Raw genomic sequence first — 17,840 nt, 5'->3', positions numbered from 1 at the left:
AAGTTGAATGGGTTTGACCACTGCCAAGTCCGTGCACAAAAACCGAAGTCCCACAGTACTATACAGTTAGTCCGCCTCCTACTACAATCACATTGTGGGGGAAAACACCAATTGAATCATATTTCTCCTCAATGGCGATGCAAATGCTAGGTGTAACACTGTGTAATCCAACATACATTTTTATTCTGAGTGTGTGTGGGATAAACAGACCACCAGAGAGGAGGAGGACAGGACACAATAAAGGATTGGCTAGCTTGGCCTGGGCTACCTACACAGATGGCTTTTCTCTCTCTCTCTTTCTCTCTCTCTAATGATGAGATGAGCAGAGGGAAGGAGGCATTGTTCAGTATCTAGAGGGGGATTACAATGCCAGAAAAAGTAATTGATTGTTGTGATTATGACTGCGTCCCAAATGGCACCCTATTCCCTGAATAGGGTGCCATTTGGAACGCATCCTATATGAATCCATCAGTTTGCGCTTTTGGGGTAGATGTGGCCAAAGAAACTCCCTTTAGAAAAAGGAAACAGACAGAATAAGAGGGGGAGTCTGTCTATATGCATTAATGTGCGATTTAAAATGTAAAAGCAATTTACCAGCTGTTTACAGTAGTAATGAGATGACAGAATAATTCTATGATTATTTTGAGGATAGAAGAGAGACGGCGGGGTATTTATGGGATCTTTTCAGGAATGGGAGGAGGGGATGAGTTGAGTGGATGTGATAGAAGAGACGAGGGTAGTGAGTTGTGGGTGCGCTGTAAATGGGGTGAGGGAGTGGACTAATTCTGAATTCCAAATAGACTGCAAACAAGGAAATTGGATAGGTGGAAGCCATTTTTTTTATTTCACATTTATTTAACCAGGTAGGCCAGTTGAGAACAAGTTCTCATTTACAACTGCGACCGGGCCAAGAAAAAGCAAAGCAGTGCGACACAAACAACACAGAGTTACACATGGGATAAACAAACGTACAGTCAATAACACAATACAAAAACCTATATACAGTGTGTGCAAATGTAGTAAGATTAGGGAGGTAAGGCAATAAATAGGCCATAGTGGAGAAATAATTACAAATGAGCAATTAAACAGTGGAGTGATGGATAGTGCAGTGCAAGTAGAGATACTGTGGTGCAAAGGAGCAAAAAAATAAATAACAATATGGGGATAAGGTAGTTGGGTGGGCTATTTACAGATGGGCTATGTATAGATGCAATGATCGGTAAGCTGCCCTGACAGCTGAAGCTTAAAATTAGTGAGGGAGATATAAGTCTCCAGCTTCAGTGATTTTTGCAATTTGTTCCAGTCATTGGCAGCAGAGAACTGGAGGGAAAGGCGACCAAAGGTCGACTTGGCTTTGGGGGTGACCAGTGAAATATACCTGCTGGAGCGAGTGCTAAGGGCAGGTGCTGCTATGGCGACCAGTGAGCTGAGATAAGGCGGGGCTTTACCTAGCAAAGACATGTAGATGACCTGGAGCTAGCGGGTTTGGCAATGAATATGTAGCGAGGGCAAGCCAACGAGAGCATACAGGTCACAGTGGTGGGTAGTATATTGGGCTTTGGTGACAAAATGGATGGCACTGTGATATACTGCATCCAATTTTCTGAGTAGAGTGTTGGAGGCTGTTTTGTAATTTACATCGCTGAAGTAAAGGATCGGAAGGATAGTCAGTTTACGAGGGTATGTTTGGCAGCATGAGTGAAGGATGCTTTGTTGCGGAATAGGAAGCCGATTCTAGATTCAATTTTGGATTGGAGATGCTTAATGTGAGTCTGGAAGGAGAGTTTACAGTCTAACCAGACACCTAGGTATTTGTAGTTGTCCACATATTCTAAGTCAGAACCATCCAGAGCAGTGATGCTAGACGGGCGGGCAGGTGCGGGTTGCGATCAGTTGAAGAGCATGCATTTAGTTTTACTGGCATTTAAGAGCAGTTGGAGGCCACGGAAGGAGAGTTGTATGGCATTGAAGCTCGTTCCGATTAATCGGAATGGCCGATTAATTAGGGCCAATTTCAAGTTTTCATAACAATCGGAAATCGGTCATTTTGGACTATTTAACTAGGCAAGTCAGTTAAGAACACATTCTTACTTTCAATGACGGCCTAGGAACAGTGGGTTAACTGCCTTGTTCAGGGGAAGAATGACAGATTTTTACCTTGTCAGCTCGTGGATTCAATCTTGCAACCTTACGGTTAACTAGTCCAACGCTCTAACCACCTGCCTCACGAGGAGCCCGCCTGTTACACGAATGCAGTAAGAAGCCAAGGTAAGTTGCTAACTAGGATTAAACTTATCTTATAAAAAACAATCAATCAATTATAATCACTAGTTGGTTGATGATATTACTTGTTTATCTAGCGTGTCCTGCGCTGCATATAATCAATGCAGTGCGCATTCGCGAAAAAGGACTGTCGTTGCTCCAAAGTATACCTAACCATAACCACCAATGCCTTTCTAAAAATCAATACACAGAAGTATATATTTTTAAACCTGCATATTTAGCTAAAAGAAATCCAGGTTAGCAGGCAATATTAACCAGGTGAAAATGTGTCACTTCTCTTGCGTTCATTGCACGCAGAGTCAGGGTATATGCAATAGTTTGGGCCGCCTAATTTGCCAGAATGTTACGTAATTATGACATAACATTGAAGGATGTGCAATGTAACAGGAATATTTAGACTTATGGATGCCACCGTTAGATAAAATACGGAGCGGTTCCATTGTTTTCGAGATGATAGTTTCCGGATTCGACCATATTAATGACCTAAGACTCGTATTTCTGTGTGTTATTATGTTATAATTAAGTCTATGATTTGATAGAGCAGTCTGACTAAGCGATGGTAGGCACCAGCAGGCTCGTAAGCATTCATTCAAACAGCACTTTTGTGCGTTTTTCCAGCAGCTCTTCGCAATGCTTCAATCATTGCACTGTTTATGACTTTGAGCCTATCAACTCCCGAGATTAGGCAGGTGTAACCGATGTGAAATGGCTAGCTAGTTAGCGGGGTATTCATCGGCCTTGGTGGTGGCTATGATATCATTTAGGACCTTGAGCGTGGCTGAGATGCACCCATGACCCGCTGGGAAACCAGATTGCATATTGGAGAAGGTACGGTGGGATTCGAAATGGTCGGCAAATTGTTTGTTAACTTGGCTTTCGAAGACTTTAGAAAGGCAGGGTAGGAGAGATATAGGTCTGTAACAGTTTGGGTCTAGAGTGTCTCCCCCTTTGAAGAGGGGGATAACCGCGGCAGCTTTCCAATCTTTAGGGATCTTAGACAATAGAACAGGTTAGTAATACGGGTTGCAACAATTGCGGCGGATAATTTTAGAAAGAGAGGGTCCAGATTGTCTAGCCCAGCTGATTTGTAGGGGTCCAGATTTTGCAGCTATTTCAGAGCATCAGCTATCTGGATTAGGGTGTCGGAGAAATGGGTAGGATTGGGCAAATTGCTGTGGGGGGTGCAGAGCTGTTGACCTTGGTAGGGGTAGCCAGGTGGGAAGCATGGCCAGCCATAGAAAAATGCTTCTTGAAATTCTCAATTATAGTAGATTTACCGGTGGTGACAGTGTTTCCTAGCCTCAGTGCAGTGGGCAGCTGGGAGGAGGTGCTCTTATTCTCCATGGACATTACAGTGTCCCAGAAATATTTGGAGTTTGTGCTACAGGATGCAAATTTCTGTTTGAAAAAGCTAGCCTTTGCTTTCCTAACTGGCTGTGTACAGTGGTTCCTAAATTCCCTGAAAAGTTGCATATCGCAGGGGCTATTCAATGCAAATGTAGTACGCCACAGGATGTTTTTGTGCTGGTCAAGGGCAGTCAAGTCTGGAGTAAACCAAGGGCTATTTCTGTTCTTAGTTCTACATTTTTTTGAATGGGGCATGCTTATTTAAGATGGCGAGGAAAGCACTTTTAAAGAATAACCAGGCATCCTCTGACTGAATGAGGTCAATATCCTTCCAGGATACTCGGGCCAGGTCGATTAGAAATGCCTGCTCTTTGAAGTGCTTCAGGGAGCGTTTGACAGTGATGAGGGGTGATTGTTTGACCGCGAACCCATTACGGACGCAGCCAATGAGGCAGTAATCGCTGAGATCCTGGTTGAAGACAGCAGAGGTGTATTTCGTGGGCAGGTTGGTCAGGATGATATCTATGAGGGTGCTCGTGTTTACAGATTTAGGGTTGTACCTGGTAGGTTCCTTGATAATTGACGATATGGCGACATTTTCTACTTAGCAGTTAGAAGATGCAGAAAACCTGAATTTAAGATGAAGTAATAATGTTCCATCTCACAAAATTAAACAGACTTTTTCAGGGATTTCAAATGAGCAAAGTTGGCTTGCTTGAGGAATGAATTGAATAACCTAAACAAAAATATTCCATATCAACAAATCTCTTAGGCGAAGGTTGAGGCTTGAATACCATGGCTATGTGTTGGAATTACATGGTGACCACACCACTCGCCCGCATGTGCCATCACACGTGTAACAGTATAACTTGAATCCGTCCCCTCGCCCATACCCTCACCCACGAAGCATCGTTACCCATCGCTCCACAAAAGCCACGGCTCTTGCAGAGCAAGGGGAACCACTACTTCAAGGTCTCAGAGCAAGTGAAGTCACCAATTGAATTGAGGCGGCAGGGTAGCCTAGTGGTTAGAGCAGTGGACTAATAACCGGAAGGTTGCAAGTTCAAATCCCCGAGCTGTACAAATCTGTCGTTCTGCCCATGAACAGGCAGTTAACCCACTTTTCCTAGGCCGTCATTGAAAATAAGAATTTGTTCTTAACTGACTTGCCTAGTTAAATAAAGGTAAATAATAATAACTATCTAGCGTGCACCACTGCTAACTAGCTAGCTGTTACTTTGACCTCCTCCTTTTCCGCAGCAACCAGTGATCCGGGTCAACAGCATCAATGTAGCAGTATAACTTTAAAACGTCCCCTCGCCGGGCGCGAACCAGGGACCCTCTGCACAGACAACAGTCACCCACGAGCATCGTTACCCATCGCTCCACAAAAGCCACGGCTCTTGCAGAGCAAGGGGAACCACTACTTCAAGGTCTCAGAGCAAGTGAAGTCACCAATTGAAACACTATTTAGCGCGCACCACCGCAAACTAGCTAGCCGTTTCACATCCGTTACACAAGCTTGTTGATTTTGTCCACCCCACCAGACATGATCAGGACACGCAGGTTGAAATATCAAAACAAACTCTGAACCAACTATATTATTTGGGGACAGGTTGAAAATCATTATACATTTATGGCAATTTAGCTAGCGAGCCTGCTGTTGCTAGCTAATTTGTCCTGGGATAGAAACGTTGAGTTGTTTTTTTATTTTTTACCTGAAATGCACAAGGTTATGCCCCCGACAATGAATCCACAGATTAAACCCAGTTCATTTCTAGTAATCTTTCCTCCTTCAGGTTTTTTCTTTTGACTTTATATGGCAGTGGTTAGCATGTTAAACTCTCAATCCCTCGCCATAAATGACGTATTGGCCCTTTAACAAAGTTTAGGCAGTGATTTGCTCGTGGTTGTTTGGTAAGCATGATGCCGCTTTGAACTTGTATATTTTTAGGGTATAAAATCAAAGCAGGGTTTATGGTAAACTGGCTCTACATAGTTTACGATCATTGTCATGTTAAAAAGAAAATGGCTTAAAGTAGGAAAGACGACGAAGTTGAATCTTTGAGAAGATAAATATTCGAAGCAATCGTTGATACGTTTTCAACAGCCTAACATTGGGTCATCACTAGTTACCACAGCCACAGTCATAAACCATGCCCATTTCAAAAATGTATCTTCTTAAAATCTGATTTTAGAACTAACCACACTGGTAACCTTTTCCCTAACCTTAAATTCATCTTTATTTTGATACATTTTTACGATAGGACAATAGCCAATTTTGACTTTGTGTTTGTGGTAACTAGTGGAAACCTACCATGACGTGATTTATGTTGATCAACTTCCGGATGTCAGTGCAATGACCAACAGGTATAGTTCAGCCGACAAAACAATGAAGGCTACTTCGTTTATTAATTTGACCGATAATTGAGAAAAGCAAATGTTTTTTATTATCGTAAATTGTAGTTTTGAGTAGTACTTTTTAATGCACGCGTGTCATTTTGTCATTGTAAATTTGTCCAGTGACATCTTTGCTCCGGTTTCGGTTGAGGCTTGTGCGGTAACAAGCGCTTCGCAGCCTCTCGCATGTGAAGGAATCACAGAGGAATATACAGATTATCAAAGAAGGCTGTTCTTCAAATAACTTTTTTTCGGATTACAAGGACAACATGAAAGTCACTGTAACTTTTGGAGCAACTGCAGTGGTCGTTCCGTGTAAAGTAGAATGGACAGTTCGGGAGTTGGTAGACCAAGCCAACCAGAGGTATCGAAAGATTCTGGAACAGGTAAGCAAAATGGGCTCTTTTGAAATATATTGACGTATTTTACTTTGGCTGACGTTTGTTTTTATACCCTCCCTTTTAATCCGGTTTGTTTGTCATTTTAATTATTTATAAAAATTTTAAACAATAGTCTACTACATATTTTCCTACATTAGGCTATATTCATTAACTCTTGAAACGGAAACCGTTTACCATTAACCAAGCGGAAGCAAATGGTACGAAACGGGGAGGGACTTACCTGCATTTGTCCAATAGAAACTGGATTTCGTTGCAAAATTTCCAAGCCATAGATACAGATACTTGAAACCACCATGTTATTATTCTGGACAGTGTATATGCCAGGGTACAAATCAACGGGACACATTGTAAATAACTTTTAATCACTTTCTTTGTAAGCACCAGAAAGCCAGGTGTTAGTGGTCTATATGAGTATCATGTGCCCCAGCTAGCATGCAGCTGTCTAGAGATGTTCTATATGGCTCTGTTGAAACGGTCAGTATCTCCCTGTGCAGGTGGGACTCTGTTTGATGTGCTCTGCATCGTTTCGCCTAGCCTGTGTGGCGGACAACAGCCTTTGTCCTCTGATTGATGGGGGATTAGGGTGGCTGACAGCTCAGTGTTATCAGCTGGTTTTTCCCTGGCGCGATGGCAGGAGGCCCGTGATGGACAGGGTTATGCCAGGCAGGCAGTGGGGATGGGTGGCTTCCACCCAGGCACCCACCTGCGTTGGTGGGCTCTCATCTGCCAGGTCTCCCCAGGCCCTGGGCTGACTGGGTTTGTGTCCCAAATGGCATCTTTTCCCTATAAAGTGCACTACTTTTGACAAGGCCCTAAGTTGAAAAAGTAGTGAGCTATAGTAGTGAACTATATAGGAAATAGGGTGCCATTTGGGATGCACACTGGATTTCAGTTGCAGCCCAACATCCAGGCAAGTTTTCCCCCTGTCATTGGTTATAGGACCCTGAGTTTGTCCTGATCAGGTCACATGGGAAAAAAACTCAGGGACTTACAATATGTGGCTGCATAGCTACCCTTGTCTAAATTATGTTTGGCTTCAATTGGTAGAATTAGTAGAAACCTCTTTGTGGCCAATTATGTGTGAAACACATCTCACTGACCTAGAAATCCCTCGGACATGATCAAAACAAACCCAGGGTCCCACAAAGTGAAATTACCTGCGTCTAGTGAGATTCATCCTAGGAACAATCAAGGGGTTGGCTGGTGAGGATCCACTCTATCGTAAACCATGAACTTTGCAGCTCTCTAATTGCCTGCCACTGGTGTGACAGCATTCATAGACAGTGTCCGGTGTCCTTGGCTTAAACAGAGATATCCTGGGTCTGTGTGGAGAAGGCACACGGAGGAATGTCAGTCAACCTCTCTCAGTGGAAAAGGGAAGGTAGTGTAGCTGCATGGTTTGTCCCTGCCACTCAGGTTACAGCCATAGCCCGTGCCAATATGGTAAGACTCAGACAGCCATGAGTTCTCTGTAGCTATGTGTCCATCAATATTATATTTGCTTTGAGCAGTGGAGGCTCCTCAGAGGAGGAAGGGGAGGACCATCTTCCTCAGTGAACTTCATGAAAATATAAATTGTGAAACATAAAAAGAATATACTAAATATATTCACTTGTCACCAAATAATTGATTAAAACACACTTTTCTGCAATGAATGTCAATAGTAGCCTGAGCAGCACACACAGCTAGCTTCTGTCCTCCACTGGGTACATTGACTTCAATACAAAACCTCGGAGGCTCATGGTTCTTAACCCATTCCATAGACTTTCACAGTAATGATGACAACTTCTGGAGGACGTCCTCCTGTCAGAGCTCTTGCAGCATGAATTGACATGTTTTCCACCCAATCAAAGGATCTGAGAATGAATCTAGTACTGAAAGCATAAGCTACAGCTAGCTAGCACTGTAGTGTGCAAAATGTGGTAAGTAGTTGACTCAGAGAGAGAGATTAAGGGGGAGTAAGCAAGACATGGCAAGCTATATACACTGCTCAAAAAAATAAAGGGAACACTAAAATAACACATCCTAGATCTGAATGAATGAAATATTCTTATTAAATACTTTTTTCTTTACATAGTTGAATGTGCTGACAATAAAATCACACAAAAATGATCAATGGAAATCAAATGTATCAACCCATGGAGGTCTGGATTTGGAGTCACACTCAAAATTAAAGTGAAAAACCACACTACAGGCAGATCCAACTTTGATGTAATGTCCTTAAAACAAGTCAAAATGAGGCTCAGTAGTGTATGACCTCCCTACAACGCCTGGGCATGCTCCTGATAAGGTGGTGGATGGTCTCCTGAGGGATCTCCTCCCAGACCTGGACTAAAGCATCCGCCAACTCCTGGACAGTCTGTGGTGCAACGTGGCGTTGGTGGATGGAGCGAGACATGATGTCCCAGATGTGCTCAATTGGATTCAGGTCTGGGGAACGGGCGGGCCAGTCCATAGCATCAATGCCTTCCTCTTGCAGGAACTGCTGACACACTCCAGCCACATGAGGTCTAGCATTGTCTTGCATTAGGAGGAACCCAGGGCCAACCGCACCAGCATATGGTCTCACAGGGGGTCTGAGGATCTCATCTTGGAACCTAATGGCAGTCAGGATACCTCTGGCGAGCACATGGAGGGCTGTGTGGCTCCCCAAAGAAATGCCACCCCACACCATGACTGACCCACCACCAAACCGGTCATGCTGGAGGATGTTGCAGGCAGCAGAACGTTCTCCACGACGTCTCCAGACTGTCGCGTCTGTCACATGTGCTCAGTGTGAACCTGCTTTCATCTGTGAAGAGCACAGGGCGCCAGTGGCGAATTTGCCAATCTTGGGGTTCTCTGGCAAATGCCAAACGTCCTGCACGGTGTTGGGCTGTAAGCACAACCCCCACCTGACCGTTTCTGACCGTTTGAGCAGACACATGCACATTTGTGGCAGTGCTCCTCCTGCTCCTCCTTGCACAAAGGCGGAGATAGTGGTCCTGCTGCTGGGTTGTTGCCCTCCTATGGCCTTCTCCACGTCTCCTGATGTACTGGCCTGTCTCCTGGTAGCGCCTCCATGCTCTGGACACTACGCTGACAGACACAGCAAACCTTCTTGCCACATCTCGCATTGATGTGCCATTCTGGATGAGCTGCACTACCTGAGCCACTTGTGTGAGTTGTAGACTCCGTCTCATGCTACCACTAGAGTGAAAGCACCACCAGCATTCAAAAGTGACCAAAACATCAGCCAGGAAGCATAGGAACTGAGAAGTGGTCTGTGGTCCCCACCTGCAGAACCACTCCTTTATTGGGGGTGTCTTGCTAATTGCCTATAATTTCCACCTGTTATCTATTCCATTTGCACAACAGCATGTGAAATTTATTGTCAATCAGTGTTGCTTCCTAAGTGGACAGTTTGATTTCACAGAAGTGTGATTGACTTGGAGTTACATTGTGTTGTTTAAGTGTTCCCTTTATTTTTTTGAGCAGTGTATATTCACTTAGCTAGCAAATGCAGCTAGCTAGTTTAGCCCACTCAAACACCCGGCACAACACTGGAACTCTTCCTGGTCGAGGTAAGCTTTTGGTTTTATTAATTTATTACCATCGTGGCCCCCCTGTGTAACTGCTAAACTGATTTCTGACTGTACACTGTACTGCATGATTGTAGCGGGTTTACTAACGCCTTAGTTCAAATTGACTATGACATGATGACAATGTAGGCTCTTTGTAGTGGTTAACTGTCATGATATGAAGGTTTGGCTTGGAAAGGTTTTTTCACCTGTTCACAGACCGCTGATGTGTTGTGCACTGAAGGTAAAAGGAGGAGAACACGTAGAAGGAATTATTTATGTGACTGACCGGCTCAATTTGGTCTTATGTAGGAAAATTTGAAATTGTGTTTTTTACATTGGATAAAAGTAGAGACTCGGCACTAGAAAATGGTATATCATACACTACAGTTGAGGAACAATGGGAAAGTAATTCTGCTTTGAAAGTTGATAAACTTGTAACGTCACTTTTTGAGGAAATGGCCCTTGAATGTTTTGCTACACCGACTAGAGAGCTCTTCTTTGTCTGCACCCATTCAGCATTGTTCACACCCTCTTAAGCCTTAGCCCACCCATCTCATTAAGGATTCACATGTGAGGCCATGTACTAAACATTCAAAGATGTCAAGAGTGAAGGTGGGTTTATACTACGGGTGTGTTGTAAGTTCAACAGCAGTCAAGCACCCAAGCTAACTGGCTAGCTTGCTAGCTACTTCCAGACACATGAGGGAACAGCTCACTTTTACCATTTTACTTGCCCTAGCAGACTTGGTTAGGCTGTTTTTATGTTATCCAGAGCGTTGGTGACTGTACCTGTGCTTCTGGCAACAATTTTATTACGTTTTTTTGCCAACGTTTACTGACCCCGGCCATATTCAATGGGTGTTGAGCATTCGTAAATTCATCAGTTATTCTGCGGTCTGGCACACTCCGACGTGAACGCTCTGAAATCAGAGTACATAGTCAAAGCAAATTTACGGAGACTTGATTACACACAGGTGGATTGTATTTATCATCATTAGTCATTTAGGTCAACATTGGATCATTCAGAGATCCTCACTGAACTTCTGGAGAGAGTTTGCTGCACTGAAAGTAAAGGGGCTGAATAATTTTGCACGCCCAATTTTCCAGTTTTTAATTTGTTAAAAAAAAGTTTGAAATATCCAATAAATGTCGTTCCACTTCATGATTGTGTCCCACTTGTTGTTGATTCTTCACAAAAAAATACAGTTTTATATCTTTATGTTTGAAGCCTGAAATGTGGCAAAAGGTCGCAAAGTTCAAGGGGGCCGAATACTTTCGCAAGGCACTGTATATTGGTTTCCAGGCATGTCCATATTTTTTGGTAATACTGTACATGGTGTCCAGGTCAGGATAACCAAAACATTTCTTTATTAAAGACTATAAGAAAGCATGTTGGTACTTATTTATTTTGATACAAATCCATGAATGAGTGAGTCACTCAGTTGTATGTAGGTGCCGGGCTATATGACTGTGCAATCAACTTGATAATATATAATGATTTTTATTTAGGTTATTTCATAAAAAAAATAAAAAATAAAGTGAGCGATCGTAATCTGAATAATGGCCAAAACATTTATTTCTGTTTTTAGAGGGAGCGAAACGCTGGGCCAATTGTGCGCCGCCCTATGGGACTCCCAATCATGGTCAGATGTGATACATAATAATAATAATAATAATAATAATAATAATACTTTTTGTTCTATTATTTGTTTTGTCTTTTCTGGTGGATTAAACTGAAATTGTAACCAATCACTGCCGGTTGTGATACAGCCAACCTAACTAAGAAATACATTTGATGATAGCATTCTCCCCTACCCTCCTAGGCAAGTCTATTGTCCAGTTACCTGCTAATAACCTTAATGGTGCTGTACAACGTGACCGTGTGTGGTTGAAAGAGTATTTTCTGGTAAGCAACAATTTGTTTGCCTTCATTAGACAAGTTTGTTCCAATATTTCTGTAATTCAGTGATATTTATTCCCATAGTAATTCATTATGTATCCATCACTAAATAAACATTGGCATTTTGAAAGAGTATTTTTATCATTATTTTATTAACGAAAGCATCAAGATGCCATTATCAGTTACATTGTTTTGGTTTGAACGTGCAGACTGGCACTAAGAACAGCGGCAACGTTTCCCTAGTCAGTGCCATTATTAGTGCAATGCCCCTTAAAGTGTTGCTCTGTGCTACCCAGTGTGGCGGGGTGGGGGTCCATCCCCGCTCCCCTTTCCTCCTCCTCCCTTCCCCAAGGTCTAGGTCTGTCTTCTCTGCGGCCCATCCCTGGATACAGCTGGAGAACTGCAAGGCAATCCCATTGCGTGCCACTCGGGAACCATGACCAATATATATATTGTCCTGTTAATAATATATTTGTGAGAATATCCAAGGGGCTTTTATATAATTCTAAATTAATAATATTAGCTTTATTTAAAAAAATAAAGAAAAAATATTTGGGAGATTTTGTTTATAAATAACGTAAAATTTGCGAGGAAAAAGGCCATTCTTGAACATGGGTTGAGACATTGTTACTAATTTGTAAATAAAGCCAGTTTGTTATTTAGAATTAGTTATTTCTGTTTTTAGAGAGAGAGAAACACAAAACCTACAGTCAACTCATGGGTCTCCCAGTCGAGGCTGGCACGGGTATTGAACCAGCATCTGTAGCAACACCAGCCTTTCAAAGCAGTTCATGGCTACTGATGTGAGTGCTACAGGGAGGTAATCATTTAGGCATGTTGCCTTTGCTTTCTTGGGCACAGGGACTATGGTGGTCTGTTTGAAACATGTCGGTATTACAGAGTCGGCCAGAGAGAGGTTGAAAATGTCAGCGAAGACACTTACCAGTTGGTCTGCTCATGCTTTGAGTACACGTCCTGGTAATCAGTCTGTCCAGGTCTCACGTGGAGAATCTGTAATTCTGTCCACAATCATGTTGTTCTGCTGTGATTGTCCCTTGAGCTCATCAGATTTCTCTTTCATTATTATCATGGATTCACATACAGATCTGATGCCCCTTCTCAATGACTTACAGATTGCTTTCATCTTGCCATTCTCTTGTTTTAAACTCAACGAGCTGACCCTGGGGGAACTGCAAACTCCTTTTCAGGTTCTGGACCGTTCTGGTTAGGTCGTCCATTCTTTTATTAGTTGACTCCACCAGTATTTGGACAAAACACTATTTTCTTGTTGCTTTTTTCTTGTTGTAACAACTGCGTGTGTAACACTTTATTATTATTTTTTAAAGATCCTTCACCTTATGATACCACTGTCCTCAACGGTACTCCCGACCGGCTTTGGGCTTCGTCGTGGTAACAATGTAGGTTACGCTCTTACTCCTCGCAGTTCCAAACAGGGCAGGTTGCAGCAGGGGTCTAGACAACTACAATCCTGGGTCAATACGCATTTCCATCCACAATGGCTAACCGCTTCGCGGGCTGTGTTAAAGCCCTCAACAAATCCATGCTAGCTTGATGGGTAGCTAGCTTGCAGCTAGGCTGCCTCCTAAGACCCTGCCTTGGTTGGCAGGATCACTGGACAGATGGTAGTGGTCCCAGTAACTGATCCCAAATGCGTTACAGGATCCAAACTCATAAGGTAGCGAGCTAGAAATGAACTTTTCAATAGACTTTCAATCCTTCCCAAAGCAACAAACTGAGCTATCCCTCATTCCGCATTCAACAGGAAGTGACGACAGGAAGGGATGTTTGTGTCACGGTCTGTCACCTTGATTACTGAAAATGATCTTGACCTGTGCACCTATGTTGTAAGCATTCATTCATAAGCTAGGTTGTAGCAACCTCACAATGGGTACAAGGAAAATTTGAGTCATGTAGTAGCCTAAGCCTGTAGCCTGTTACATATGTTACATTGAGCTGGGTGAATAGAATATGCAATAACAGAAATAAGGCCATGCTCATGAAAAAAATAATATTGTCCTCCCTTATCTTAAACGGCACTGACCGCCACTGTTGTCAAAATTAATGAAGTTTGCATAGAAAATAGATTTGACAATTGCCTGTTATGGTGCATTTCCATTTAACAATCTTGTGTTTATAAAAACAGCTGGAAGTAATGACGTCACACCTAAAAATAAAAAATAAAAAAAATAGTATAGAAAAAAGTGGTTGAAGTGTTTCCATTACCCATTTAGGCAAATTCCTCATTATTAAATTGGCAACAGTTTGTATGCCCTCCCACCTATCTGTTTCATGTCTCAGGTCGCCCGCAAAAGCCAGCAAGCATAGAATGCAAATTGAGTAATATTTGCCATTATTCTAATAATTCTCATGCCATGGTGAAACTTGCACTCCTGGAGATCTGTAATAATTGGATGGTGACCAGAAACGCAAGGCGATGCAATTGAGCATTTCTTGAAAGTCAGTACAAGGATCCTGCAAAGAAACATTCTATTTATAGTTGAAACATTGATTTAGTAGAATGAAATGTGAAGTGGAGCTTCACAGTTATGTGTTGACATCACGTGCCCCGCCTAACAAATTTGAGAATCACAGTTTCCATCATTTGTCGCGATAAATAAACAAAATAACTGCACTCCTGTCGAACGGGTCCCAAACAATTTGGGGAGACATTGCTTTTGTCGAATAAACCAGTGTTAATTGTAACCTGCCTTGTGTTGACATTTGACAGCGGGGCATTTTCCTCTCTCATAAAGTTGTTGCTGTTCGAAAAGTGGGCATCCAAAGTCTTTTACGGGTTTCTCACAAACTCAAACATTCTCCAATATCCTTTTTACGTTGTTGTGCCGACACTTCTATAACCATTTTCACTGTCTGTACTGTAGCTAGAGCAAAGCACTGCTTCCTATGTACAGTAGCTACTGTAGGTAGAGCAAAGCACTGCTTCCTATGTACAGTAGCTACAGTAGGTAGAGCAAAGCACTGCTTCCTATGTACAGTAGGCAGAGCAAAGCACTGCTTCCTATGTACAGTAGCTACAGTAGGCAGAGCAAAGCACTGCTTCCTATGTACTGTAGGTAGAGCAAAGCACTGCTTCCTATGTACAGTAGGTAGAGCAAAGCACTGCTTCCTATGTACAGTAGCTACTGTAGGTAGAGCAAAGCACTGCTTCCTATGTACAGTAGCTACTGTAGGTAGAGCAAAGCACTGCTTCCTATGTACAGTAGCTAGAGCAAAGCACTGCTTCCTATGTACAGTAGCTAGAGCAAAGCACTGCTTCCTATGTACAGTAGTGTAGCTAGAGCAAAGCACTGCTTCCTATGTACTGTAGCTAGAGCAAAGCACTACGTCCTATGTACAGTAGCTAGAGCAAAGCACTGCTTCCTATGTACAGTAGCTAGAGCAAAGCACTGCTTCCTATGTACAGTAGCTAGAGCAAAGCACTGCTTCCTATGTACAGTAGCTAGAGCAAAGCACTGCATCCTATGTACTGTAGTGTAGCTAGAGCAAAGCACTGCTTCCTATGTACTGTAGCTAGAGCAAAGCACTACCTCCTATGTACAGTAGCTAGAGCAAAGCACTGCTTCCTATGTACAGTAGCTAGAGCAAAGCACTGCTTCCTATGTACAGTAGCTAGAGCAAAGCATTGCTTCCTATGTACAGTAGCTAGAGCAAAGCACTGCTTCCTATGTACAGTAGCTAGAGCAAAGCATTGCTTCCTATGTACAGTAGCTAGAGCAAAGCACTGCTTCCTATGTACAGTAGCTAGAGCAAAGCACTGCTTCCTATGTACAGTAGCTAGAGCAAAGCACTGCTTCCTATGTACAGTAGCTAGAGCAAAGCACTGCTTCCTATGTACTGTAGTGTAGCTAGAGCAAAGCACTGCATCCTATGTACTGTAGTGTAGCTAGAGCAAAGCACTGCATCCTATGTACTGTAGTGTAGCTAGAGCAAAGCACTGCTTCCTATGTACAGTAGCTAGAGCAAAGCACTGCTTCCTATGTACTGTAGTGTAGCTAGAGCAAAGCACTGCTTCCTATGTACAGTAGCTAGAGCAAAGCACTGCTTCCTATGTACAGTAGCTAGAGCAAAGCACTACATCCTATGTACTGTAGCTAGAGCAAAGCACTACATCCTATGTACTGTAGCTAGAGCAAAGCACTACATCCTATGCTGCTGTTCCTCTCCCTTCTAATAATACATTGAAGTGCTATGTTCATTACAGTTCCCTTTCTCTTGTACTTCCTCTGAGGTACTCCATAGCTTTCTATTGGCTTGTTCATTAATGCTTTTTCTTCTCTTACGCTAATCCAACACATTTCCCTTCAGCTGTGTAATTGTGTTGGGAGGATTAAAGTGTGAAAAACCAGCGCCCCGAATTTAGCGACGAAGCGCTTCACTAATCGTTATGCGCTTCAACGCTCTCGAGATATCGCTTCAAATGGGCGACTTAGCGGTGTAATTTGCCGAAATGTACCCTCTGACTGTCACTGTTAGGCCTAATTCTATTGTGTTGACTGATCCACCATTGCCACATGTCCCGTTGGTTTGAAGGGGACCCAAGAAATGTGAATGTCCATGACACATGGGAATTTATGGAGTTTGACAACAAGAATTTAAGACAGATTTTTCTGTCCTGATTTTGTTTCTCAATGTACTCTCTTGAAGTGTCACGTAATGAGACAGGATTAAGGAAGAGTGGTAGAAACTAGGCAAGATAATAATTCCATTTTCTTTTTAAGTGCCTTGAGATGTTTGGCAAAATAATCTACATACTAACCAGATGGGAGTATGCATATATCAAGAGAGCTAGCTGAAATACTGCCAATTAGGCTAAATCCTGATGTGTAGTAATATGCACCGAGTGATTTGAATGAGCAGTCAGGTGCAGTGTCTCTCTAGTGTTATGGGTGTTTCCTTTAATTCCTCTGTCACTGGGAGAGAGCCAATCGGCAGTCTCCATTCCTGAAGGTTGGCTGGTGAGGTTACCCTGATATGCTGATCCGGGTTCACTTTTGGTATTTTACCCACTAATGGTTAAGGTTTGGATTGGGGGAGGGGAAGGTGATCATATATCTGTACCTAAGGGAAACTTCACTCTCCTACAACTGTGCCATGCACCTGCTCAGGGAGAAAAATGTGCAGGTCTTCCCACAGGTGAAACCTGTTTTTCAAGGGAGGTATTCGTGCTATGCCTGGAGATTAGATGTGCTACAGTTGGGTTCTTGTTTTGATGTGTGAGAGAGGATCTGTGTAAGCCTAAATCCATTTCTCTGCTCCCACAAGGTAACACTGAGTACCCTCGACTGTGTGTGTGTGTGTGCGCGCGTTGAGCCAAACACACACACAGCTTTTCGTTATAATTCACAATTAATTTAGACTTGTACATTTGATTATCTCTTTCTCAATTGTTCTATTTTACACCACTATCAAGTGTGGTTGTATCGTTCTGGTACCCCATACAGTACCACTCAAGGAATGTCGAGGCTGGCTCTGTGTCTGGCATTGAGATTACAGCTTGACTATTTGTTTTAAACAAATTTACTTTTTTTTTTCTCTGTCATGGGCCATTGTTAAAGCCAGACCCCTATTGATAGTGTAAGCCTGACTTTGATGCAGCAGAGTAAGATGCCCATTCGTAACACGATGATGCTCCACTGACGCCGGGTTACCAGTCTGGTACCCAGGCTAGCTCCACTAATGATCCACTAAAACACTGAGACTATTGGCCGAGTAGTTGCCTACACACTTGCTATTGTAAATATCATTGAGCTGTTAGCAGGTGAATCTGAGCAGGGTCAATCTGATTTGATTTATGTTGCATGAAGCTTGACACTTATTCTTTGCATAACATTAGGGACTATTGTAACACCTAACACAATGGCGCAAAAGGGATTGGTTTTGATAAATGAACAACTTGTGGGTGTG

At 42.8% G+C, this 17,840-nt stretch overlaps 1 protein-coding gene across 2 annotated transcripts in view; it reads left to right on the top strand.

The window, feature by feature from the left end:
- The first annotated feature begins 5,516 nt into the window (after positions 1 to 5,516).
- Positions 5,517 to 17,840, top strand: part of pard3ba (par-3 family cell polarity regulator beta a) — a 178,789-nt gene continuing 166,465 nt past the window's right edge. Inside the window, exons 1-2 of one of the 2 annotated variants that reach the window (XM_020482699.2) lie at positions 5,517 to 5,547; positions 6,294 to 6,416. In XM_020482699.2, coding sequence (XP_020338288.1) covers positions 6,300 to 6,416 — 117 coding nt within the window. In that variant the 5' untranslated portion in view covers positions 5,517 to 5,547; positions 6,294 to 6,299. Of the gene's footprint in view, positions 5,548 to 5,846; positions 6,417 to 17,840 lie in introns of those variants that run through there. The other variant, XM_031824564.1, reaches the window with a different exon arrangement.

The sequence above is a fragment of the Oncorhynchus kisutch genome, linkage group LG5 (genome assembly GCF_002021735.2).
Source record: "Oncorhynchus kisutch isolate 150728-3 linkage group LG5, Okis_V2, whole genome shotgun sequence".
NCBI lineage: Eukaryota > Metazoa > Chordata > Actinopteri > Salmoniformes > Salmonidae > Oncorhynchus > Oncorhynchus kisutch.
This window is presented reverse-complemented; position numbering and strand designations above follow the sequence as displayed.